The 26,565-nt window shown below is 37.6% G+C and overlaps 1 protein-coding gene and 1 non-coding gene across 2 annotated transcripts in view; both read left to right on the forward strand.

The window, feature by feature from the left end:
* TINAG (tubulointerstitial nephritis antigen) overlaps positions 1-25,387 on the forward strand; it is a 46,575-nt gene extending 21,188 nt beyond the window's left edge. The window contains exons 7-11 of the mRNA XM_086744379.1: positions 3,065-3,245; positions 3,705-3,750; positions 8,072-8,177; positions 24,127-24,172; positions 24,657-25,387. Coding sequence (XP_086600505.1) covers positions 3,065-3,245; positions 3,705-3,750; positions 8,072-8,177; positions 24,127-24,172; positions 24,657-24,767 — 490 coding nt within the window. The 3' untranslated portion in view covers positions 24,768-25,387. The remainder of the gene's footprint in view (positions 1-3,064; positions 3,246-3,704; positions 3,751-8,071; positions 8,178-24,126; positions 24,173-24,656) is intronic.
* On the forward strand, positions 13,510-13,582 carry TRNAK-CUU (transfer RNA lysine (anticodon CUU)). The gene has a single exon. It is a non-coding gene; the product is annotated as a tRNA-Lys (tRNA).
* Positions 25,388-26,565: the final 1,178 nt, after the last annotated feature.

Consider the following 26,565-nt stretch of genomic DNA (forward strand, 5'->3'; position numbering starts at 1 on the left):
TAGATTGTCCTCTGGAGACTGTATTTAATCACCTCACCTGCCTTACAGGGCTAATTGTACTCAGCAGCGATCCTTTATTTCTTTTGGAAATCTGTGATCAGTGATGACTAGAACTATTAGGTATGTAGAGATAGATACATTTTATAAACATTATATATGCATACAGATATAAACCAAAGGTTTCCTTCTACCGAGCAAGAGAAACAAAGCATAATAAATTTTTAAATGAGTAGTAACAATCTTTGTGTATTTAACCTAAATATTTCCCATTCATCATTGACACTCTGGGAATCTAGAATACCTTCAGACATTCAGAAGGGATTAAAAGGGCTTGCCACTGAGTAGATTGAAAACCTTAGCAATAACAGCCTAACAGCCGAACAACCTTAGATGGATAGTCCCTTTCATGTAGGCAGAATTATTGCTTTTTGCAGCTCCTGGGCAGAAAGAATTTGGTAAGCAAAAAGACATTATTGTCAGGGTTGATTTTTCTACCACCAAATGGTAATGGGAAAATGCTGTGTCTTATTCAAAGTAACTGAAGCATATATGTATGTAAAAATCTTGACAACTAAGTATATACAGGCAAACACAATTATCCTCCATATTGTGTGGAAATACAACTTTCAGTTCTTCAGATTCAGAAAGTTCAGTATAATTGGCAAGCTACTTAAATAGATACCCTTTTTTTTTTTTTTTTGGACTGCCTATTTTAAAATATTCTGCTTCAGTGAAGTATTTATTTATGCTCTTTAAAAGAAAGTCTCTCATAGGCCTCCATGACATTATTACAGAAACGTGTTATTGTTTTGGAAACATCTAGCAGGATAATGTAGAAAACTAGGAGGCCCCAATATCTCATAAAAAGAATGAAATCCTAAGTGGAAGATTCGGTGTGCCTTTATTTGAGTATTTCAGATTGTTAGTAAGTGAAGTTTAAATACGTACTTTGTTTCCTTCATTTTATTGAAGTAAAACGGATTTTCAATTAGTCACACAGTCAAAATGGCTGAAAACTTCAGGATAAGATACTTGAAAGAAACAAACTTACTTTATAAATCAGCAGTTCATTTGCTATATTGCCAAGGTAAAGAATTAAAACCCCTTCTTACCTTTCCTTGAAACCACCTCTTATGTTCATTGCCCCTTTCCATTCTTGGATGCAATGAGGGCTCTTAAACTGTGCTTCAAAGCTCCTTTGATTTAGTACTTTGGAGATGTACAAATCCAAAATTAGCATGGGTTTAAGTCTCAGGTGAGTTAACACAGCCTCTCTACAATCATTCCTCTGGCAACATCAGTGTTAAATACCTTCCAGTCTTTTGAAGCCTGCAACTAGAAATGTGTCAGAGAAATTAAATTTTCTTTGTTATCCAAGGATTTGTCTTTGTTTCATTCAAAACAGAAATGCAACTCACATATTTGCTATTGCAAATTTCCCCATGGTTATTTTCATAAATGGATTTTTGTAGTTTTGAAATCTTTGTTAGAATAGAAATTGCCCGGTGATTAATTAACTTAATATTTTTAAATTAACATCTTTGTAGTATACAGAATTTCATTTGAAAGTATTAATAGTGAGTCATATTTCCTGTAGATAAACTCTAAAACCTTAAAATTGAAAGCTTTAATGCAAATTTCCAAGAAGTGGTAGGAAAAATTTAACTGCTGTATATGTGAACAAAAATTCTCTTAGCATTTAGAAAGTGTTTTGAGATAGGTGTTTTCTAAGAAATAGCCAGCATGTTTTCAGGAGCTGTAGAGACTACATACATACCCCTGTGGTATCATGGCACAATCTGTCATTTTAGTTTTCTTGAGAGGCCCATTGCTGTCAATAACCAGGAACTGACAGAAGGAGCCCTGTGTCCCGAGCCCCCTTGGATATTCCCCAGCTTTTTGTACACACTGGATGCTGCGCGTTTATAAGTCACAAAGTTTGCCTCTGTTTGTCCTTTAGTCCACTTTCACTACCAGGCACAAACCTATCTTTCCATTAAGGAAGGAGTAGCCTGAAAGTTACTGTAAAATAGCAAAATTGTAAAATTGTGGTAAGTCCCACCCGTCTGATCCCTATATTCTGTCAGTGTTTCAATTTAGGCAAAGTCTCTCCTGCCAGCACTACTCCAGATAATTTATTTTTATTTCTCCCTATGAATCAAGATGGAAGAACTCTGTCATCAGCCCCTGTCCACGTGCTTCCCCTAGTACTGCTCTATGGTTGGATTGTTCATTAACTTATAGAAAGCTCAGTGCTTAACATCTTCTGAGGCTATGTTGTCACTTGTACTCTTCTCTCAGGTATTTCTAGTAGTAGAGGTTCAGTTCTTGTTTAAGGAGGCACACTCCCTTCAGAAGTTTGTTTTCAGTATCAATTAAGCTATTGATATTGATCACTAAGGGTTATATCTCTTTTGGGAAGAAGCACTACATTTGCTCATGTGCCAACAGGATACCAATTACTTGTACCCAAACCTTTTAAAAATGCATACAGGACTTTTTATCTCAACAAACTTTCACAAAAATGTGAGTAAATGTTCCCTTTATATTGTCGGAAATACGAAAGGTCAGAGGCTTTTTAGCTAAAAGAAATTAAAAGACCTGTAACTTTTCAGCAGCATTCCTGTAAAAAACATAGATAAAACTAGAAACTAGTTAATTTCCTTTAAAAATTTTCTGCCATTTCACAAGCCATTTTTGCTAAATGGATCCTCTTGACAACATCGGTAATTTATTGATCTTATTCAGTGTGAACTTTCATGTGTCATTAATGAGATGAATGCACTACGTGACAAGTGCTGAAATGTATTTTCTACCCTACCTCTCTGGAAAAGGGTGAGGAAAGTACTACTTCAGCTGAAAATTAATGATAAACATCATGCATATGAATTGAAGCAAACGCCTTCCAGTTGAAGATATGAGACATTCACATTTTTGAAGAATGAGAGACTGCCAATTTTCTTGAAATGCAACAGTTGTAAAATAGTTGAAACCTTGAAATAAAACTGCAAAAATATTTAAGCAAGCTTCTTATCATATTCTTTTTTTTTTAATATCTGAACAGAGTTGTATCCTATGCTTGTTATCCATCATTTTGGAACAATCACCTGGAGCCATCAGGTGAAAATCACTGTTATGTGTCAAGTGAACATGGAAAAAACCATACAAATGGGCCATGTCCCAACACTTTAGAAGAATCCAATCGGTTATACCGGTGTGCCTCTCACTACAGGGTCTCCTCAAATGTAAGTCCATGCTGTTTACCCAGCGTCTCACTTGGTTTTTGTCTTTAGGGTTTGAAATTTATCTGACATGTGGAAATATGTTCACTTTTCTTGAATACTAGCGCTGTGAATTTTCCTTTGTATTGCCCTTGTATTTTCAGAAGAGTTTAAATTCTTTATAGTTTCTCAGTTTTATGTCATCTCTTTAAAGCTGCTGCTTTCCGACCCTATAGAAATTAGAGATAGGAAAGGAAGTATGCAGTCATTACTACGCATTAGTGCTTCTTAAATATGTTTCTGAAGACTTTGTTCATTTGGTAAACCAAATTCTCTCTTGCAGAAATAAAAGTACAGTGGTACATTTGTACCATATATATGTGTATATGCACACAACAATAAATTAGTATAAGTTCAAATTGTATTTAATAGAATATATTATCTTCCCTTGCCCTCTCTGTTGCTGCCCTCACTTTCCCTCAGGAAACTGGTATAATGAAAGAAATCATGGACAAAGGACCAGTGCAAGGTACGGTAAGTTTGAAAATGATAATATTATAATAGAAATAATTAAAGTGTGCAATGTCCTTGTATCAAAATATTAGAAAACACAAATTGCATTCCACATTCCAATGAATAAAACAGACATATGCACTGTAGTTCATCCAGGGACGTTTGGTGAGCAAGTAGTGCCCCTAAAGGCAGCTATACTGCATCAGAGTCCACAATGAGTAAAATGATCCTGATGTGCCTTTTTTCCCCATAACAGTTTTTTGTTCATTGACAAAATAGCAATTTGGGGCTGTGCAGGAGGAATTAAATGTTGATAAAGCTCTCGTCTCTAAGGCTGGGATCGATTCCCCCACTGGATAAGGTCAACTCACCAAGCCTACTCTCCTCTGAAGGCAACGCTGAAGTATATGGGCCCTCCAGCAAATCACTCAGTGCTGGAATACTCTCAGAATTTCCCCTTTCAGAGCCCAAATGCTCTTGGTTGAACAGGACTATTAGTTTTGATTTTTTTTCTGCTGAACTCTGCAATGAAGATCCCTGATCTCTTAGAGAAATAGAGACTTCAGAAGGGAGTGAGGGACTGCAAAAGAGTTGTTTAGCCTGAGTACTATCTGTTTGCAGTCATAGATTTTGCTGGCAGAACCTGAAAATGCAGGTTTCTGCTCAACTCAGGCCAGCGTAACTGGAGAGGTTGAGGGATGTGGGGTTTGGGGTGATAAGGAAAGTTCATAGTGCAGGATGTCCACCCCTCTTGGATGGATGGCTGATGCAAAACCAAAGCATTTTGTTTCAGGGCACTTCTGCATTTCTACTGCCCTCAATTTTGTAATGAATTATCATAACCTTCAATTTATTATTGAAATTGTCTTGATTATTGCATTTAATTCATTTCAAGGCATCACAGAGTTGAAATTACTTCTTAAAGCTCTTTAGGTGGGTAGTTGCAATTAATCTGAAGCTCAGACTTGACAAGATCAATATCAGTCTTTTTTTGTTCTGCCTAAGTTTTTTTGCTCATGGAAAATATTCTTTCCCATGCTGCATAATGAGACTTTTAAATGAGTCACAGTTATGATCCAATAGTTTGTCACTGATTCTCTCTTCTATCTTCCTGTACTACAGATGTAATCAGGGCATAATTCTGATTATAAAATCCTATCATACATTTTTTTCCCCCAAAACATCCTGAAAATGGTCTTCAGAAACTGAAAGAGATTTTTCCCTTATTCATTCACTTGTCATTCCTCAAGAACTTAGAAAGTGCTTATGGACAGTCTTATCTAATGTTCTAAGTAATGTTTAATAGCTGGAAAACATTCAAGATCCTTTCAGGATCATGATGTAGAAAGTCATCCTGTTTGATGACGAATGTACCTGGATTTTTGGGCGTATACAAAGTTAATAAAAATACAGAATTTTTAACAATTTTGAAACAATAGGTGTAAGAATGTGCTTGAAAACTTTCTCTTATACAGTTTTCAAGTTTGAAGGACAATTTCTTTCTGACATACATCATTATTTTATATAGTACAATAACTGAGTAATGAGCACTTTCAGATGCAAATGATGAAACACTAGTATTTTAAAAAATCCATTTTCAAATGCTTTGAAAACGTTCAAATGGACAATCTAATATTGCCCATTCATCTTTTTTTTTAAATGGAATTTAGAAAATACTCTGATAGTTACAGTGCTGACATAGGAAAATAATACCTTCTGACATTAGTCAGTCTCAATTAAAAGAAAAGCTAAAAAATTGTTGGCAATACATAGTTTTGACCCTACAAAACTTTAAGTATTTATTTTACTGACACAAGCAAAAGATCTGGAGGAAGCAGTATGCTACGTTGATGTACACCTTAGTTCATTTGTAGCAACTACTTTTCATTTTTTTTTGTATGTCTTGGAGACACAAATTCTTATTTAAACATTTTATGCAGAGGAATCCATAATGAAATGAATCTTATAATCTGCTGCGTTTATATGCATAGATCTGACAGCTCAGCATGATTGAGTTAGCTCATGCATGAGCTACAGCCAACCTTATGAAAATTGCTACCTCTTCCGATTCATTAATAATTAATACATTCACTCTGGAAAAGGCGAAGTCTCTTGTACGTGGGAGCGAACAAATTGGGCCAGTGAGCAGTGATCATCTCATCCTGTCCAAGTCAGGGTCTATATAAAATAAAAATATCTCAGGGCTTGATTTGAATTATTGTCTCTCTGTCCACCCTATACTTTATGTACCCAGCTCACCTAATCCCACAGACTGCTCCACTATTTAGCTCCTGATTGCAGGGTATATACATACACATGAGTATACATATTTACATATATATGCAAATATATACATACATACACACACACACTAAATGTAGATACAATACGTAATAATGGATAAAATTCTCTCACCTAGACTAAAGTTATTCTGGAAACACACTTCGAAATTTTCTATTTCATTTCAGCAGAAATAATTTAGGTATGATATTTCTTCACAGAGTCAAGAACGTGTTCGATTTAAAGTTGCTGATAAAGAATAAATTGTTTTCTGAAACTGAACATATGGACCTTGATTTCAAAGAACAATGTGATTTAGAAATTAAACTACCTTCTCTTGTCTCAGCCTGACAACAGATGAAACCTTCTAGCTTCAGACTCCTGTGAGAGAAGTGAAATTTGCAGTCCTTGTGCTCACCCTTCTTTCTTTGCCTGTCTTTGGCCAAGGTATCAAAACCAGATCCAGGGAAGCTTCTACAGTAATTTTTTTAATGACTCATCCCCTTCACTTCTCCTCTGACAGCCTCACCCAGACTAAAGCCAGTGCGAGTCTTCTTCCCCCTTTCTGTTCCTTTGTATGGCCCTAAAGCTCTCTCTCCACAGGCTGTTAATATATGTGAGCTCCAGTTCTGCAGGCAGTTCAGCAGAAGTTGTAACATTATTCATTAAAAGCATTTAACTTTCTTTCTGACTTAACTGGTATAGCTTTCCCCCAGAATTACCACCATCATGGCTGGTTATTCCCCCTGTGTGGCTATCAGCATACTTTTTTTATACGAGTGACCTCATTAGCAAAGTATATTTTTATCCGAGTTTCCTGTGCAAATGGGCTCATTTGACCATGTTTTGAGCTATTATCTTTCAACTCCTAAGATCTGTGAATGATTTCTATTTTCAGTGAAGTATGATAGAGGTCAAGAGGTTGTAAAGATAGTTAATTACCTTCAAGTTTATGAAAATATTCAGGTAGGAAAAACAAATTTGAAAGGGTGCCAGACAGAAAAAAACTGCAGCATGAGCTCACCTTACTGGATACTGAAAGTCTACACCAGACATAGGTGTTGTAAGTATTCCAACCGCAGAAAATAGTCAGTGAAACTTGTACTTTATGAAACTCCCAAGGTCCAAGACTTTAGGAAACTCATTTTCACTAATTCTCATGTTCCAAGCTGTGTGGCAGTCTAAGACTGTTAAAATCATAAGCTAAAAATAAGATGGAGTTAAGCTTGTATTTAATGTTTCTCATTCTCTGGAATCTAAAGGTAGCATAGACTTGGAAAACATTTAAATTTCTCCGGATCTGGCAGCATATAGCAAAGCAAATGCTTCTAAGATGGCAGAACGAATGTGGAAAGAAAAGCAAAATATTTTTCTTAAAAAACAAGTGAGATATTCCTAGGAAATAACGAATAGACATAAAATGCAAATCGTAATCACTCTCTTGCACAAAATTTCCAATTCATCAGCTCTTTGGCCTTACATTTTTATAGACACAAAGGGAATTTTTTTTCCACAGTTCTAGCTGAAAGTCAATATGAACATATATACAGATAATCTAATTTTCCATAAGGAGACTGAAGTGTACTTAATGAACTCTGAGTTTCAGAAAAAGGCATACATATCACTCCACCATATTTCACAGGATATACATTGTCTGTTAAATACTTTTCTTGAATATGCAGACACTTGTCAGAGCAGAGGATTTTATACCTGAACCTTGAGAATATTTGTTTTATTGAATTGGATTTCACTGGAATTGAGAAAACTTATGTAAGCCTACATGAGGCAATATTTCTTCTTACTGTATAGGAAGAAGTCCATGACAGGGAGTGTCCGTGATGGAGAAACCCAATTAACCTGACAAGAGACCTTTGAGAGAACTCTGTTGGAATATTTCCCTCAGTTCACTCACAGCAGGGAACTTCTGAGCAATTAGTGAATTTAGTGTAATTCTGAAGTTCAACACACAACATAAATCTCACTGGTAAAATGCAAGGAGCAAACTAGAACAGAAGCAGTATTTGCTGACTGTGCTGATTTTTCCTACTGTTCTTTAGCTATAATGAAAGTGTATGAAGATTTTTTCCTTTACAAAGAGGGAATCTACAGACACTCCCAGAAACCAGGATCTAAATGGAAAACTCATTCAGTCAAACTCCTTGGGTAAGTAAAGCATATTGTTTTACCCTTTTTCTCTGCCAGTCATGAATGTAGTAAACTGTCAATGAATGATCAGTCTGGAACCCAAAGGTTTCACTCTCAGAGGTGGAGCACTGTTAACTCTCAACATAAAATTGTTGTAGTTTCTTTTTTGCATGTCTGAGAATTTGAGAAAGCATTGGTAAGAAGTATGGACACATTGTCTTTTGACGTACTCTAACGTTTGCTCTAAAACTTCAAATATACTGGATAATAGAATAAAATGTTTTGCTGAGTGTTCACAAATATTCCATGTACACATCAAGTTGTGAACAAAATTGACATGATTTCCTCCAAACATGCCACCAAGGGGAATGCAAATGGAAACATAAAAATTGCCAGCATCCTAATTAACAAGCACAGCTTACTGGCACAGCGGTCTGGGCTCTCTATGACCCAAACAGAATTCAACTGCTGCTGCAATGCTGCTGCTTTTATCTGGGATGCACAAGGAATACATATCCAGGACTGAAACTGCTGCAGAAGAGTGTGTATAAAACACTAGTGGATTTCCCCTCAAATGTAGACCAGTGCCGCTATATTAAGCTGACAAGTATCTAATAATGCATACACTCAAATTACAGAACACATCACTGGGCTTTATTCTTTGACATGGAGGGAATATGTAAGGATGATTTTATTAAATCACGGAGTGAGTAGTTACACAGACAAATTACTAGAGTCTCAAACAAATATTTTATAGGTGATACAGAATATAAAATAAATAATGATTCAGGTCTGTGCTAGGAAGATTACAGAGTGTATCTTCAACAGGTAGTTCAAGAAAATAAAGTAATGAAATAAAGTGTATTTTGTGTTTGTGATCTTAGGGAGGATATCCTTGTAAAGGACATGGAAATGTCTATGGCTGTGGAAACGGCTGGCTATGAATTACAAGAGTGTGCCTGATAGTGGCACAGCAGCAAAGAGAAGCAGCAGGCTTAAGCAAGATCATCCTTGACCCTATGCTGCTGCAAAGAGTATTGACTCAGACCAGCAAAGGTCCTGAAGTATGCTTATAGTGAATGTTGTGAAGCAATGAAAGAGAGACACTGGAATGTCCCATGGAGAAATAGAGAACTGAATTAGGAAAATACGTTTATGAAGGGCAACTGGAATGTATTTAGGGTATATCTGAAGGGCCATGAGAAACCAATAAAATTAGACACTAAAATTTGCAATGCAATTTGAATACTCAGGAATTTCAGGGATGAGCTGCTGTGAGACTATGAGTGCTGGTAACAACAGATGAGGAGAAGACTGAGGTACTCAACAACTTTTTTGTCTCAGTCTTCACTGGTCACTCCTTTTCCCACACCTCTCGAGTAGATGGACAACAAGACAGTCCCTCCCACTGTAAGAGAAGATCAGGTTCATGACCTCCTGAGAAAGGTCCTAAGGGAGTTGGTTGATGTAGTTGCCAAGCCACTCTCCATGATATTTGAAAAGTCATGGCAGTCAGATGAAGTCCCTGCGGACTGGAAAAAGGGAAAAATTGCATCCATTTTTAAAAAGGGTAAAAAGCAGGATCCAGAGAACTACCGAGCTGTCAGCCTCACCTCTGTGCTTGGAAAGATCATGGAACAGATCCTCCTAGAAGCTATGTTGAGGCCCATGGAGGACAGGGAGATGGTTCAAGACAGCCAGCACGGCTTCACCAAGGGCAAGTCCTGCCTGACCAACCTAGTAGCCTTCTCTGATGGAGTGACTGCATCAGTGGACAAGGGAAGAGCTACGGATCTTGTCTACCTGGACTTCTGTAAGGCCTTTGACATGGTCCCTGACAACATCCTTCTGTCTAAATTGGAGAGATAGGGATTTGATGGGTGGACTGTTCGGTGGATGAGGAATTGGATGGATGGCCATATCCAGAGGGTAGTGGTCAATGACTCGATGTCCAGATGGAGGTCAGTGACAAGTGGTGTCCCTCAAGGGTCCATACTGGGACCAGTACTGTTTAACATCATCATCAGTGACATAAACAGTGGGATCATGTGCACCCTCAGCAGGTTTTCAGATGACACCAAGCTGAGTGGTGTGATTGACATGCCTGACGGACAGAATGCCATCCAGAGGGACCCGGACAAGCTCGAGAAGTGGGCCCATGTGAACCACATAAGGTTCAATAAGACTAAGTGCAAGGTGCTGCACCTGGGTTGGGGCAACCTCCAGTATCAATACAGGCTAGAGGATGAATGGATTGAGTACAGGCCTGCCAAGAAAGATCTGGGGGTACTGGTGGATGAGAACCTCAACATGAGCCAGCAATGCACACTTTCAGTCCAGAAAGCCAAGGGCATCCTGGGCTGCATCAAAAGGAGCGTGGCCAGCTGGTCAAAGGAGGTGATTCTCCCCCTCTACTCCACTCTAGTGAGACCCCACCTGGAGAACTGTGTCCAGCTCTGGAGCCCTCAGCATAGGAAAGACATGGACCTGTTGAAACAGGTCCAGAGGAGGGCCACAAAGATGATCAGAGGACTGGAGCACCTCTCCTATGAGGACAGGCTGAGAGAGTTGGGATTTTTCAGCCTGGAGAAGAGAAGGCTCCAGGGAGACCTTATAGCAGCCTTCCAGTACCTAAAGGGGGCTTATAAGAAAGACAGGGACAAACTGTTTAGCAGGGCTTGTATTGATAGGACAAGGGATAATGTTTTTAAACTAAAGAGGGTAAATTCAAACTTGATATAAGGAAATTTTTTGTTCCAGTTAGGGTGGTAAAACACTGGAACAGGTTGCCCAGAGAGGTCGTAGATGCTCCATCCCTGGAAACATTCAAGGCTAGGTTGGATAGGGCTCTGAGCAACCTGATCTAGTTGAAGATGTCCCTGCTCACTGCAGGGGGGTTGGACTAGATGACCTTTAAAGGTCCCTTCCAACTCAAACAATTCTATGATTCTATGAAATACGTGCTGAATAACCTACTGAGGTGAGTGATTATGCCGGAATGGCACAAGAGGATGAAGTAATGGCTGAGGAGGGGGAGAGAAGGAGGGCTATTAATGTGCTAAATGTTATGCCCCTTTAAATGGGAACTGATAGGCTGTCCATGGAAAAGATAGCAGCCCTTAGGCAAGGAGCCACTCATGAGCAAAAAACTGAGCTCCTTGACTGAGACTGGCAGTCCCCTGCAGAAGATTGTGTTGAATGGTCAATGCAAAACAGTGAGTAGCAGGGAAGCCAAGATGTCTGATATACCAAAGAAAGACATGAGGAGTAAAGGAAAAAGAAGAAAATTGAAGGCAGTTGCATTTAAAAAACCTTAGCCTGGTTCAGAGTTTAATATGTGGGAAATGCATTTACTTAATAACTATCATTCAACATTGCTGAGGTATCCAAAGGATACAACAACATAAAGAATTACTCATCCTTTCATTGTCCAGTACATAAGTGTTCTGACCTCCACGATTATGCCATAGAAAAACATTTACAGAGGTGTTTAACTGTAAAAATTTAATTCAAGTTTGACAAGTTGGAGGCTGTTTGAGCCCAACGTTAGTTGTACTAACGTTAGTTTTTACCAATGGTAAAGCCAATTATAAAATGTGATTCTGGACCATGAAGTCTAAAACACTCTTTTGTATAGATTTTTATTTCTTCAGGATTAAGCTATAATTTTTTTTCGTATCATTCATTAGTTTGAATTAATTTTAATGTAAAATATGTAGCACAGGAACAGGTTCTTTGCCACTCACACATAGCTTGGGTGGGTTTTTTTTGAGCAAAAGATGATACAAACTCCTTGATCTAAATAAAAAACTCACGAGAATCTCATTAAAGCTGGAATTCAAATACAAATATTGATGATTATTTGCTTTCTGCTTAGCTGAGGTGGTTCCTGGAGAGAGAAAAGGAGTAGAGACATGCTATGCTGACACAGGGTAAAAAATGGAGTTTTGTGTGAGTTGATGTTTATTGTAGTTTGATTTTTTATTCATAACCCCTTCTGTAAAAGAGATTCAATATTTGTAAAATATCTGTAAATATTACAGCCGTAATAATGAATGACTGTACTGAATTGATTTTTGTAATCTCTCAAAAACATTTTTGAGAATGCTTTAAACTGCCCATGAATTGTACAACATATAAGGTGATGGTGTCACAAAATGGAAATAAATTTTGGCATAGCTTGCAAGAGCTATTTGTATAAACCAGAAATGCACATATAAACTGCCTAATTGATCATTGGATCATAAGAATTGTAAATGCAATGACGTGTTTCTCTTGTTCTGCAACTTGAAATGAATTTTCTATCATTTGAAGGCTTCCAATTTATAAAATCAACTCTGATAGGACTATAAGTGTATATATCTCCAGTGAAATATTTCTGAAGGCAGGAGGGACTGACCCCACTGACATATAGAGAGAGCAGGACCTCTAAAGCAGTTTCTGTGTTTGTATTCCAGAGACAGGGAGGTAAGCAGTGTTCTGGTTTTGTTAGTGAGGGGGGGCCTAAGGTGGTAGCTTCTCTAGGAAACTGCTAGAAGTCGCTCCCCTTTGTTCAGTGGACTCGGCCGGGCCCAGGGCGGACCCGCTGCTGGCCAAGGCCGAGCCAATTGGTAGCAGAATGTCCCGTGATAACGCCTCTGCGATAACGTATTTAAGTAGGGGAAAACAGGAAAAAAAGGAGGAGAAGATGTGAAGCAGCTGAGCGGGGGGCAGAGAGGGGGAGGCACGAGCCTCATGGGCCTTGCAGGCCTCACCCTCTGGCCTCCCGCCGGGCAGCCGACTGGGCCCAACTCGGCCCGGCCCGGCTGCAAGAAGTGGAGAGGAGATGAGAAGTGAATAAGATGTAAAAAGGATCCTGAGAGGCGTCTGCCAGCCTGTTGTGAGGAACGGCTGCAGACGCCAAGGTCAGTGAAGAAGGAGGGGGAGGAGTAATATGGCTCCTGGCCAAGATTCCTCTGCAACTCGTGGTGAAGACCATGGTGGAGCGGGTTGTCCCCCTGCAGCCCATGGAGGTCCACGGAGGGGCAGAGATCCACCTGCAGCCCGTGGAGGACCCCACGCCAGAGCAGGTGGAGGCCTGAAGGAGGCTGTGGCCCGTGGAGGGCCCGCTGGGACAGCTGTTCTAGAGGGACTGCACCCTGTGGAAGAGATGACCGACGCCGGAGCAGTTTCACGAAGGACTGTGGCCCGTGGGAGGGACCCCACGCTGAAGCGGAGGAGGAATGCGAGGAGTTCTTCCCCTGACGATGATACAGCGGCGTAAAACAACGCGTGATGAACTGACCGCGACCCCCATTCCCTTTTCCCCCCCGTGCCGCTCGGGAGGGGAAGGTAGTAGAGATAATGTTAAGCCCGGCTAGCTCAGTCGGTAGAGCATGGGACTCTTAATCCCAGGGGGGTGGGTTCGAGCCCCACGTTGGGCGCCAAAAAGACTGTGGTGGTTTAGTCTGGATCACCACACAGTTTCTTATTCACCCTCCCCCTACCTAGTGGGACAGGGGAGAGAAATTGGGAAGGAAGGAAAACTCATGGGTTGAGATAAAAACAGTTTACTAAAAATACTAAAAACTACAAAGCTAACAGGATATAAGGATATTAATATATACAAAATATACAAAATGAACAATGTACAATTTCTCCCCGTCCTTATCTCAAACCTTGAGCTGTTTTTTCTTATATCATCTCCTCCTATTCTCTCGGAGGGTGGGGGGAGCGAGAGACAGGCTGCGTAGTCTGGTCCTGATCAGGGCTGAACTACGACAGCAGAAAAAGTGAATAGACTGAATTCACATCGAAGATGGACTTGGTAGCAGATTTATTTCTCAGATTCATACATTTATGCTAAAGCTGCAGAACAAATGTGTCAAGTCTATTCTATAGGAGATTCTCTCTAAAATTGAGGCATCTTTTTTTTTTTTTCAATCTTCTTTTCCTTCTACTCTGGCTTTCTTAGTTCCACCTAGGAAAAGATGACAGAAGAGAAATGCAGTGTCCATAGGGAAAGAATACATGAAGCAGATTTGTTGATGATGTAAAGATGCCAAAGCCCATTCAGCAGAGAGGAAGTACATTGGCTTAAATAGCTATGGTTCTAGTTCAAATATATCTCTTTTTGAAGTCAGGCACAGTGACATAAATTATCCATCATTAATGTTTGCAGCCTGTTCAGATGAATATTCTCTCAGACTCTTTCCTCTGCATCACTTCAGTATCCGTGCCAAGCTACAGTATCTGATCCATACCTTAACTCAGAAAGCTGTATCTGCTGATCCCCTGGCACAGAAAAATTCAGAAAGGCCCCAAAACCCCAAGTTTTTGGCTACAATCAAATCTATGGACTGTCACCTTAAGGCTTGGAGAGGAGAAGAATAATTTTATTAAAAGCCTTAGGTACATTTTCACAAACAAGATAGATTTTCAGATGTTTGGAAGGTGCTCAGAATGACAAAAAACTTCCGTAAGAGGACACTGAGAGATGTCCATTAACTGGAAACAAATTTCCCCTCTGTTTTTGTCAATGATTCACTGGAAGCTTTAAATTAAATAGTGCAACAGATTACATGGCATTGAAAGACCTATGCCCTGAGAAAGTATTTGTTGAATGTTTTTAAACACAAAAAGCCATACTAAGGAAGATAAAATTGACATGTGAAGCAAAAACTTGTCTTTTAGTGTTGAGGGGAGAGAGACAGAGCAACAGCACTCTAAGATATACTACACAATTAAATAACTCATCTGTGCAAAGTCCAAAGGCTTAAAAAAGATTCCAGTAACTACTGTTAGTAATACCTCAGGTTTTTTATTTGAAGACATTGCTTTTCTCTTTATTTTCCTCTTCAGTTGTCCTCACTCAAGCTTAGACTCAGAATAACAACAAACAAGCAACATCTTAGACCACCAAAATTCATGATCCAAATTATTTTCTTCCTGACTAAAAAAACTTTGTGTTGAGTTCCCTTTTTCTTCCATGAGTGAAAAAAAATCTACCTTATTATTGTCAGAAAATCAACATCAGATATTATAGTTTAAAAATCAAACAGCAGCATCCAAAAATATTTCACAGTAAAGAGAAATACAGTAGAAGATCATGCAAAAAAAGTTACACAGTGTCTGATTATTCATGCCATTAAATCCGTTAGACTGTCTCCCATATAATTCATTACAGTAGACTTGTGGGCATGATTTAACTATTGACTTACTGATAATTTGACTCATCTTTCATGCTGAAAACTCCAGGCCAAATCTGTAGTTTCAAATTGCAGCAACCATTTTCTAAGAAATAAGTTTGTCTTGTGGAGAACATAAGTCAGTGACTCTAACCTTCTTATTATTAATAAAAGATTAAGAACTAAACTTTTGTCTAATTGAGTAGGTGAAAATCCTAGTCTTTGATAGGTATTTTGTGTTACAGCAATAAGAATAGGACATAACCCACAACAGTTATACCTTTTTTGTCTGGTAACATTGTGACAGTTATAGGACCAAGTCCAGGGAAGAAAGTGAGATGAACAGTTTTAGACCATGTGTATTTCTGCCCCACTCTCTTTTTGTTTGGAGAAGGACATACTGTGAGCCTTTTATGAAAGCAGGACTTTGGTATTAAAATAAACAAGGCCAGGATGAGAGGGAGCAAGAGCAAGATACTTTGTATCCTGTTGCTGTCTGTATATAGTCTATGGGAAGACAGTATTTTGGCCGAAGAGATTAACAATGTGTTTGGCCAGTGTGGTGACAGCAAATTTGCAATGCCTTTGTAGAAAACATAGTATTAGAAAGACAAATGAGTCCAATTTGTTAGCACTGATTGCAGTCAGCATTTAGATGGGATGAATTATCCTCAGGGGGTATTCGTCTCTCTTGATAGTAGAGAGTGTTTCTCTTCCTAATGGAAGTGCCTCAGTTCCTTAAAGCTGAATTGGATGAATTTGGACTTCATCAAGTCTTGTTTGATCACCAGCATTTTTTTTCAGAGATGGAAAGGGGCAGAAATATCTCATTAGATATACAACTGTGTAAATCCCATGATTTATGTGTGCTGGCGGCAGAGAGGGCAAACCACATCCTGGGGTGCATCAGACACAACATAACCAGCTGGTCAAAAGAGGTGATTATCCCACTGTATTCAACGTTGGTGTGGCCTCACTTGGAGTACTGTGTGCAGTTCTGAGCCTTACAGTTTAAGGGTGAATTTAAGGATGTGGAGATCCTTGGATGTGTCCAGAGGAGGGCAACAAAGCTGGTGAAAGGGCTGGAAGGAATGTCCTACGAGGAATGGCTAAAGACTTTGGGCTTGTCTGGTTTGGAGAAAAGGAGGCTGAGGTGTGACCTCGTTGCGACCTCATTGCTCTCCACAGCTTCCTGAGGAGGGGAAGTGGAGAGGGAGGTGCTGATCTTTTCTCACTGGTATCTAGAAGGATGCATGGGAATGGTTCAAAGCTGCACCAAGGGAGGTTTAGACTGGACATTAGGAAGTATTTATTAACCAAGAAGATGGTAAAACGGTGAAAAAGGCTTCCTAGAGAGGTAGTCAATGTCCCAAGCCTGTCAGTGTTTAAGAGGCATTTGGACAATGCCCCTAATAACTTGCTTTAGCTTTTGGTCAGCTCTGAAGTGCTCAAGTAGTTGAAATTGATGATCATTTTAGGTTACTTGCAAATAAAATATTCTATTCTACATTTATGTTGTGGTTGTATTGGAGGTTATGTGGGGTTTTCTAGTTGTCTTATTTGACCTGAAGATCCTAGAGAATGCAGAAGTTGACAGAAATGAAAATATATGAAAAACCAAGAAACTTAGGAAAAAACTGACAAAGCAAAATATGAGTAAAGTCCATAACCTTAGAAAAGAATACACACATTTCTTTTATACATCCTCTGTATTCTGTTTTTTACCAAATTTATTGCTTCTCTATGTGAAGATAGGGTCTGACACAATCTGCCTTCAAAGCTCCCCCGCTCTTGAAAGACAGTGAGGAGCCATTGCAAACAAACAAACAAACAAATAAACAAACAAACAAATTAGAGACAAATCTTAGCTTTGGTCCTGTAAATCTGGAAGTTTTGCCAGTGATGTCAGTGAAGCCAACATTCAACCTATAAACCGTATAACTTGGAAACTGCAACAGTGAGTTAAAGTGATTTAAAAAAACACAGGACTGAATTAAAATTGTATTTTGCTGTTTGAGTATTTTTGATTGGTAGATGGGAATTGCCAGTATGTGAGAAGAGTTCAGTAAACAGTTTAACTCCTTGGTTAATGCCAAGTGTTGACTTTCACTAACTGATAGATCTGCAGAAATTAATAGCTTGAGTTTGTCATTCTTCTTTACAATTAAGACCTTATTTCTTTTTATTTGACATCTTCAGTATTAAGAAGTCAGTCCTAATATGATTTAGCAGACTCTTCAGGTGTCTTGCTGTATTTGCTGTTAAAAACGTCCTACCTACAAAGGTGAATGTAAGCATGCTAGGATCTAGTTTCTCTTCTCCTACAAAATATCTCAGTTTTGAAGCCATTGCTAACTCTTTTTGTTCTGTTAGGTTGTATTTCTAGCTCTTTTACTGTTTTACTCAATGATACTTAATTATCAGCTACAACGCTTTTGTCTGAAAATTTTCTTTGTACTTCTCTTATGAAGTACACTTTCATTGTAGTGATACAGTTTCTTGAAAAAGAAACTAGGAAATGTTCAAACAAAACCAATTTCCATTCTGTGGAAGAACAATGAAACCATCTCTATATTCTAGTTTTTTAACTGTCAGGAAGTGTTGTGCATTCAGGGTCTGCTCCTACCGAGGGGATATCAAGGGAAAGTTATTAATGAAAGAATAGCTAAGTTGCATCTGCAATATAAAACTAGACACAAAATTATGAAAATCCTTTTACAGAAGCACACAAGTACTCATCCTTGTATCTGAAAGAGTGCCAGAATTCTCTTTACAGAGTCTGTTGGAGCTGATTTCCTTTGAGTAAGTGGAAACACACACCTTGCTTGCTTTTTCTCCTGAAGGGGACTGAATGCAGTTTGATGAAATTACTTCTTTTTATTCAAGGTTATTTTTGATTGAAGATCATGATGGTTTCATTTGGAAAAGCTAAGTGGTGTATTTCTTACAGAATATTTTTGTCAGACAGAAGAAAACTTCCTTTTTAAAGTAACTTTTGGTAATTGATAGGCAGACCTTCTCCGTAATGGTTCCTTAAAATCTCTTCTTTTTCTTCTTAATAAAAATGGAAATTTTTGAGGGGGTAAGGTGGAAAGCTTTTCCTAAAAATGCCAAAGGTGGGGACATTAGTGGTCTAAAGATTTGTGAAAACAACCCTAATAGATTCCCTGTCTCTGTGAGTAATGAGGTCCAGAATCTGTTTGCTTTTGAAATGTCATTCATTTGGATTAAATATCAAGCTAGAATAATCACAAAAGCAAGAGACAAAAAAAAAGTGCTATTATATTATTTCGGTCGTCTTCCAGAAAATGTAATATTGTTCTCTAATGGATGTTGTCCAAGAATGTGTCAACTCACTTTTAAGTCTCTGTCGTTTCCACTTGGGAACTAATTTCCAAATGTTAAATTCCCAAGAGTTAAATTACTTCATCGTTGGTTTGCTTTTTTTCTTGATGTTTTCCTTCCTGGACTTCTTCACCCTCTTCTATCTATAGGCTAATATATGACACTTAATTTTGTCTTTCTGCTTGGCGTTTAGCCCTACACACATCTAGGTTGTTAATGCCTAGATATTGTCACTTATTTTCTCAACTTGTCACACAAGTACCTGTGACTGTTGCTCTTTTTATTCCTAGCAATGATGTAGCAGATTTAGTATAGCGCTGCAGTCATACACTGTACAATTCTTTACTCAAAACATGTATGATCTTACCTACTTTTAATCCTAGCTTCTTAGATTTTCTTTCTAATGTTGTTAACATGCCTAAAGCAGTCTAATTTGCTGCTCACTATTAGCACACCTATTAGCTTCCAAGGCCTTGGCTTCCTTGGAGACACTGGAAATCTCTGATTATCTTCAACAAGATCAAGATGTCATTAGCTAGGAAAATGTAGTTTGGGTAGGTCTACTTTAGGAAAAATTGGTAGTGACTATATGGCTACATGAACTACAGGATCTTGGAAGAAGAGCTGTCAGACAAAAAAAAGAAATGTAGGAGAATATACAATATTTTCTGTAATAAAGAAATTATATCAGCTAACATCTTTGAAAATATTACCGTTTTTTTATGAAGTAGTGACAATTATTCATTAATTTGTATTGATTTTAATTTATAGTCAAAATATTGATACCTTTCAGATTCATGAATAGATTCCCACTTATTTTCTTTAAAGATTACTTTGTGAAAATAGATAATGGCAATAGGATTTGCTGTTCTGCTAGATCATTTTCACTTACAGTGCTCAGCACAAAGGGGTTCTGTTCCATGATTAGGATTCCAAGGCACAGCTGGTTTACAGGAAAAATGAACTAAAGTGTAATTTTCCCTTACAACCTGTTGGTCGCTAAACCAGCTCTTGCTCCAAGCCACAAGTTTAACAGTCTTTTTAGCACAATACATACCTGGTTTGATTTTGTTCAATCAAACTGTAGCATCTATGCTACACAAATGTGTGCTAGATTGTGAAAAACTGATACATATCCAAACTGTAATTTCCATGTTGCTTATTATGATAATTTTACTTACTTCTCTAAATTATTTGATTTTACTGCTGATGGATTAAGATGGACAGAATCTTTCATAATCTGTACAGGTCTTTCACTTTTCTGGGGCAGAAGTGGGTGGTATGGGTTGCTATCAATAATACATCAGGTTACTTTTTATTCTGATAATATTTTCCATGAGGACTCCTTTTTAATTTATTAATGAATAAACTTTTGCAACTAATGGCTATTTTAAAACATGAAATAAATAAAGAAGTGAAATCTCAAAGATTACCAGATTCAGGAAAATACGTTTGTATAGAGTCTCATCTATGTAGGAAAACATATGGAATGTAAACTCCATCAAAACAAGACCATTTTCTGAATTGTTAAAATAAGATATCCTCCAATTTCCATTCAGCCTAGTGGGTGGCTAAGAGTTTTCAAATTACTAAATATTATCTGATAATATTAACAAATTCCTCTCAGTCAATCTTTTTTTTTCATATTTCAAGGAGTACTACTTACAGCAGCAAATAAAACAGCAGTTAAAATTCAAGCTTAATTTAATATTATTCAGTTATATAATATATTTCTTTATAACTCAGAAAATTCACCCTCAGATGCCTGGCTTAGCAACAGAAAGGATATTTAGGAATTTGTTTTCTCTGAGGAATCTATATTTAAATTAAGCTTACAGTGGAAGTTGTGTTTGCATGGCATAACATGTTTGATAGGAGCAATTAAGGGATACAATACAGATGAATTTATTCTGTCAGTAAGGTTGAAATAATAAAAACTACTGAAGTACACATTTACAGGTAGGAAAAGGGAAAAAGAGAAAATGCAAAGATCAAATGCAATACCTACTCTGAGAAATGTATTTAAAAAAAAATGAGGAATCTATTTTAGAAAATACATCCTCCTTTCCTAAATATACTACTGCATTTTCTACTTAAAACACTTTCCACTTAGGAGTTTTTTTGAAATAATTGTTTCCTCTTTAGAAGGTATATTAGTACGAATGAGCCAAGAAATCTCCAGAAATGCTCTTGATGGAGCTGGCATTCATTCCCAGAGGCAAGATATCAAATAAAACTGGCGTGTGGCTACAAACACTTCATAATTGAACAATATATACGGAGTGTGGTTCACAAAACAATAGCTCTTTCCGTTACAGCTGAGTATTTTTTTTCAGACTGAAAGAAGTGTATTAGCCTGGGAGAAATGAGAATTGGTGAATCACAGTCAGTCTTTGCAAAAAGCCTGAACAAACTATGCCAAGTTTTAGGAAAAGTTTGATAAACAGGCCTAGGATGTCATGCCATGGTTGCTGCCAGTGAAGTTCAGCATCTATGGAGATGACACTCAGTTCCACCTTTCCTGCTATGTCCTGTTCTTGATTCATGCACTAACTCCAGGACTGGTTTTGATCAGTAAACAGTAAATCAAGCTTATTATCTGCTCTTTAGACTGAAGTTATTAAAAAAAAACATTGGCAAAATCACTTGCTCCATCACAATCTATTAGTATACTTAGTTATTTAACTCTTACAGAAAAGCTATAGATTGAATACAAATTTAATAATTCGTAGAGCTATAGACTAATTGAGATTGCAAGTTGTTTGGCCTAACTTTCTGCACCCTAAATTGGCAGGGTTGTCTGAGATCAAGTTACTTAGGTCATTGAATACTTCAGATTAGAAGGGATCTCTGAAGGTAATCTAATTTCATCCCCGAGCTTGAAGCAGAGCCACCTTAAGGTTCTTGGGGCTCCTCAGGTTGAGCTTTATATATCTTTGAAGACAGATATTCCAGAACCTCAGTTATCTAGTGCCTAAACACTCTTATTGTAAAATACTTTTTTTCCTTATGTTCAATTGCAATTTCCCTTGCTAAAAACTGTGATTGTCATCTGCTTACCATTGACTGTGCATGTATCAGGAGAGTCTGCTCTATCTTCTATATCCACCCTTTCTAAAGCAGAAGACAACAAACAGATCTCCTGTGAGCCACCTCTCCTGAGAGCTGAACAAATCCAACTCCCTCAGCCACTCCTTGCACATCACGTTCTCCGGATCTCATACACCTCAATGGCCTCTTGCTGGTCTTGTTCCAGTCTGTTAATGTCTTTCCTGTATGCAGAATCCCAAAATTTGGCACAGTGGTCCAGATGCAGAATGGCAGGTCCTGAAGAAAGGAGATTAGTCACTTTTCTTGACCTGCTGGCAGCACTCTTGTATACTTTTATTTAACGTACTTTAATTTGGAGTGTTTGGACAAGTGACCGTGGGCATGGATTACTGAGTAAGCAGCTCTTCTTTGTAAATTGTAAGATAAAATGCATATGTCCAGTACCTCTGTATGTATCTGACTACGATGGAACAAAACCTAGGAAATTAAATTCATGGATATGTTACAGTCAAGGTTAAAAAAGAACCTTTTTCCATTTTGATTTCTTAGTTTTCTTCCATTTAGAAACATTTCTGAGAATCAATAAATTCCTATCAGTGTATGAAACTAGAAGTTGACTTTGTTTTTTTTAGAAAATAACAAATGTTGGAAAGATATTTAGCTGCAGAAATGTGAGTCTGCAGGACCTGATCATCACCCTGCTCAAACAAGTAGGAAAGATAATGTGTAGTACTGAATGCAGGAATACATGAATATAAATTCAAGGTAATATTCCTCTATCTTTAAGAGGACTTTCACACTGCAGCTGATATAATTTTTTTTAGTAAAATTGTCATGAGGAAAGAAGCAAATCTGAACCTGATATGAATCTGATATGAAATCAGATGGCCTACTATATCTCTACTATATCTTCTTCTTTTAAAATTTATTATCATGACAGACTGTATCTGAAATACATTTGGCAAAGAAATGGCAAAGATTATTAATAATCCCTGAACTTTCACACAGCAATTCAAAGAAAAAGCATCATGATGCCTTTTTAAAAAACAATTGCATGCAATGGTCGTTACGACCAACATTGTTTCTGTGATTCCTTGTATTTAATGAGCAGTAGCTACAATTTCTGCTTGTGGCTGTAATCCACACTTCACCTCTCTGCTAGTCACCAATTTGTCTTGCTTTTTTTTGCTTTGGCTGGAAGTGCAAGTATTCCACATACATTTGGGTCCACTGTTAACCAAGAAAAGCTGATGCCACTGTGGCTGTTCAAATTTTTTTACAAACATGACACAAAAAATCTAATTTCCCCATTCACAGTGTGGGATTTATCATTGTATTTTTGCTGCTTGTCTTTCAAAGTGAATGGAGCATTGCAAATACAGCTTAAACACGTGACATTGATAGGATATACACTGATAAACACCCCATCAATGGCATTCTGTATATTCTAGGATTAACTCTATACTGTGGAAAAACCTTTAAAAGTTCACATCTTTGATTTTCTATTTATTTGTCCGTTTTATACGCACTCAAGCATCATGACCTGTGAACAGCAACTAGACAAGTATTCATTGTATAAATGCAAATCAAGACAGAGCTCTTTAAGCAATCAGTAGACATATCATATATACCTAGCTACCTAAGGTATGCAGTGCAGATTTTGTTCATTGAACTACATCCAGACGATGGCCTTGGAACTTCTGCCCCGTGTATATACAAAGCGAAGCTTAACAACTCAGAGCACTGTGCAGTTCAGCTACAACTACACAATTATGAAAGTCCTGTCACCTGGCAGGTGCAGACGGTCTCTTGTGTGGTTTAATGGATGTTGCCACAACATTTAGCATGTCCTCGAAGATGTTAAAGAAACATCAAGTAAGTTTACAGGTCATCCCCCGCACTGCGCAGTAAAACAGATCAGGTTGTCAGCAGTTTAATTTGAGCTGAGAAAAGTGTGAAACATTTTCAGTCCCAACTCACCAGCTATTTTTGTAAAGATATTGGAAAAATGTTCCTAGGGATCTTCAGCTGAATTGAAAAAATGTGTTCACATAAATTTCAGTACTCCTACACAGTTCAGTTCAGTTCAGCTGACAAGATCTCCAGAAGAGAGATTCTGTCAATGAAAACAGGTTTTTGCAATGACAAACTAAAACTACACTTGCGGTAAGTTTTTGTAGCCCCTAATGGCAATTTGATTTGTGGCTAGCAAGATACTTATCTTCATTTTCATCATCATCAGAGTTTGTTATTTAAACATGGAGACATGTATCAGTCATGCTTTTTGTGATAGTGATATTAGGACAACTAACTAAGAGAAGCTTTTCTTTTCTGGTTGCTTGTTTAAAGCTACAAACCGTGAACATATGCACCAAATATCTCACTAGCATGATCTTTTGTAATAGGTGGGGAGCATTAGCTGACAAAAAAGGACAGAAACAGAAGTTCTGGGTAAGTGAATCTTTGACACTGTGTTTTGAGGCAGAAGAAACAATCTCTACAACACAGATTATCTAAAAACAACCACTTTCCTTTCATTCGCTATCTCTGCATCTATTTTTTTCCTTCACCTTAAAGTCTCCTGAACAACTCTATCTCCTTTCTAGCAACTTTTATCATGCTGACCCTTGAACTATAGCATCATCTACCTCAATTTCAAAGCCTGTTTCATCCCATCTCCTTCATCCTTCTAGACATAGTGTTCCATTTCTATTAACCCTGAGTTTGGAATTGAAATCTTGATCAAAACAAAAGGGAGCAAATAATTAGAAATCTGAAAAAGACGCATTCTTATTCTCAGTGCACCAAATCTGAGAAACTGTTTCTTAAAAAGGAAACTAACGCAAAAAGTAATCTTGCATTTTACACCTTGCATTTTTAAATACTACTTTAAGATTAAAATTGGTAATTTTTTTTTGTCTTTGTTTTTCTTTAGATTGCTGCAAATTCCTGGGGAAAATCTTGGGGAGAAAATGGTTATTTTAGGATTCTACGTGGACAAAATGAGTGTGATATTGAGAAGCTGATTCTAGCTACTTTGGGATAGCCGTAGTTTTCTATTCTAATTGTATTATACTGTACCCTGCTACCCTGCTTTAGGTATCTGTTCTTTCCATTGTTGCATATTGAGTCTTTCCAGAGAAATAAAAATGTCTTCTCTGTAAGTTACCTTTCTTTCTATTATGCTTATTAGGGCTTCCTGATTTGAACACACTGCAGCCACCACAACAGTCTCTGATCTCACCTGGTACAAATACTCCTTAATACTAATAGCAAGTTCTGTCAAGGACTACTGAAAACCTTGGTGTCTCACAAAGCAGGAGGTTCCCTCTGCTGCTATTTACATCTCACTGCTATTTTGTTATATTAATAATGGTTGATTCAACAATGCCTGAAAAAGATGGAGTTACATTTATAGTATTAATCTCTTTACAATACATATTCTGGTTACAAATTCCTTTAGAAATATTATGTACTCTTCCACATAGAATTGCCTCAGACAGCTCATGGCCATACTGGACAGAAAAATCCAAAGAAATGTAACTAGATTTCATAACCTGTTCCAGAATAATTATTTCCTATCCCAATTCAGATAAATTGTATCTATGTGTTATTATCTCTTCCAGGAAATTAATTTCTTAGGTCCCACAAAGACGATGCATTTAGAGTAATACAAAAATTACTTGCAGTGAAACAGCATATTCCTGTTCCCACAACCACAATTAATTTTAATAATTTGTTTAACTAAATGAAATTAAATAAGAAAATGTAATTCCTTCTCAATAAAATCAAGACTAGACTAATTTCTGAGCTGCTTGCCTTCCACTTGCTGTTTCATCTGGGAACAGGCATGTGCCACCATTCCCAAAAGTCAATTTCCATTGCCCAATGGATGAAGATGGAAAGGACATTTTGTTGTTTGCCTTCACTGACACATCTGCAGTCCAGCATGAACGTTAGTGCAGACAAGACATCCAGAGCCCCTTTCACTCCTAATGTTCCTGTAACTTCTTCTGCCTGAAGAGAAAGCCTACTGGCACGCATCCCCTCCCATCAGCATTACTGCAAATATTGAGGCTTGAGGACTGTTTTGGTTATTTGTTAATTAAAATACAAATATTGCAACTATCAATATAAGAAGAAATTAACTACTTTCTACTCCTTTTAGTTTTAATTAATCCAAAGGCCAGATGCAAATTTTATGACATCAGTCATAAAATTATCTATGAAAGAAACAACCCTGGCATGTTAAATAGGAGGGGACAAAAAGCTACCATGAAATTCCAGTGAACAAAGAATTTCCAGTGACCCTTCCAGTGTCTTTAATAGACTGCTCTTCATTCTTTCTAGAAAATTAAGAACTTGACTTCTAATGTCATCAGCAAAGAAGTAATAGCTTTTTCTTCAAGAACTTTTCATGGCAGTGATATACAACAGATGCCCTTGCTAGTGAAATAATGTCTCTTAAACTAAACTTGGATCACAATTTATGTTGCACCACTACTGAAAGAGCTATTATTGCAATGTTAGTATCATACTGCTGCACAGCAAGCTCTTCTGTGGCCTCTAGTGCCATATAATAAACCGAATTTAGATACAAAAAAAAAAATTATTACTTGATATTTATAGCAAATTGTAATGTAAGCAATTTTAGAATAGCTGAGTGCTCTGAGAAGAGAGGTAACTTTTCTAGGTTTAGTGAGCTAAACCAGTACATGAGATAAAAATGTACTGAGTCATCTACACAGCTACTTCCCAACCTCTTGGTGTTACATGACATAAACTTTGAAAATTAAATATCAATATGAGGTGATTCTTGCTAACTGTAGAACTGTAGTCACCTA

This window comes from Chlamydotis macqueenii, chromosome 3 (genome assembly GCF_036417535.1).
Source record: "Chlamydotis macqueenii isolate bChlMac1 chromosome 3, bChlMac1.mat, whole genome shotgun sequence".
NCBI lineage: Eukaryota > Metazoa > Chordata > Aves > Otidiformes > Otididae > Chlamydotis > Chlamydotis macqueenii.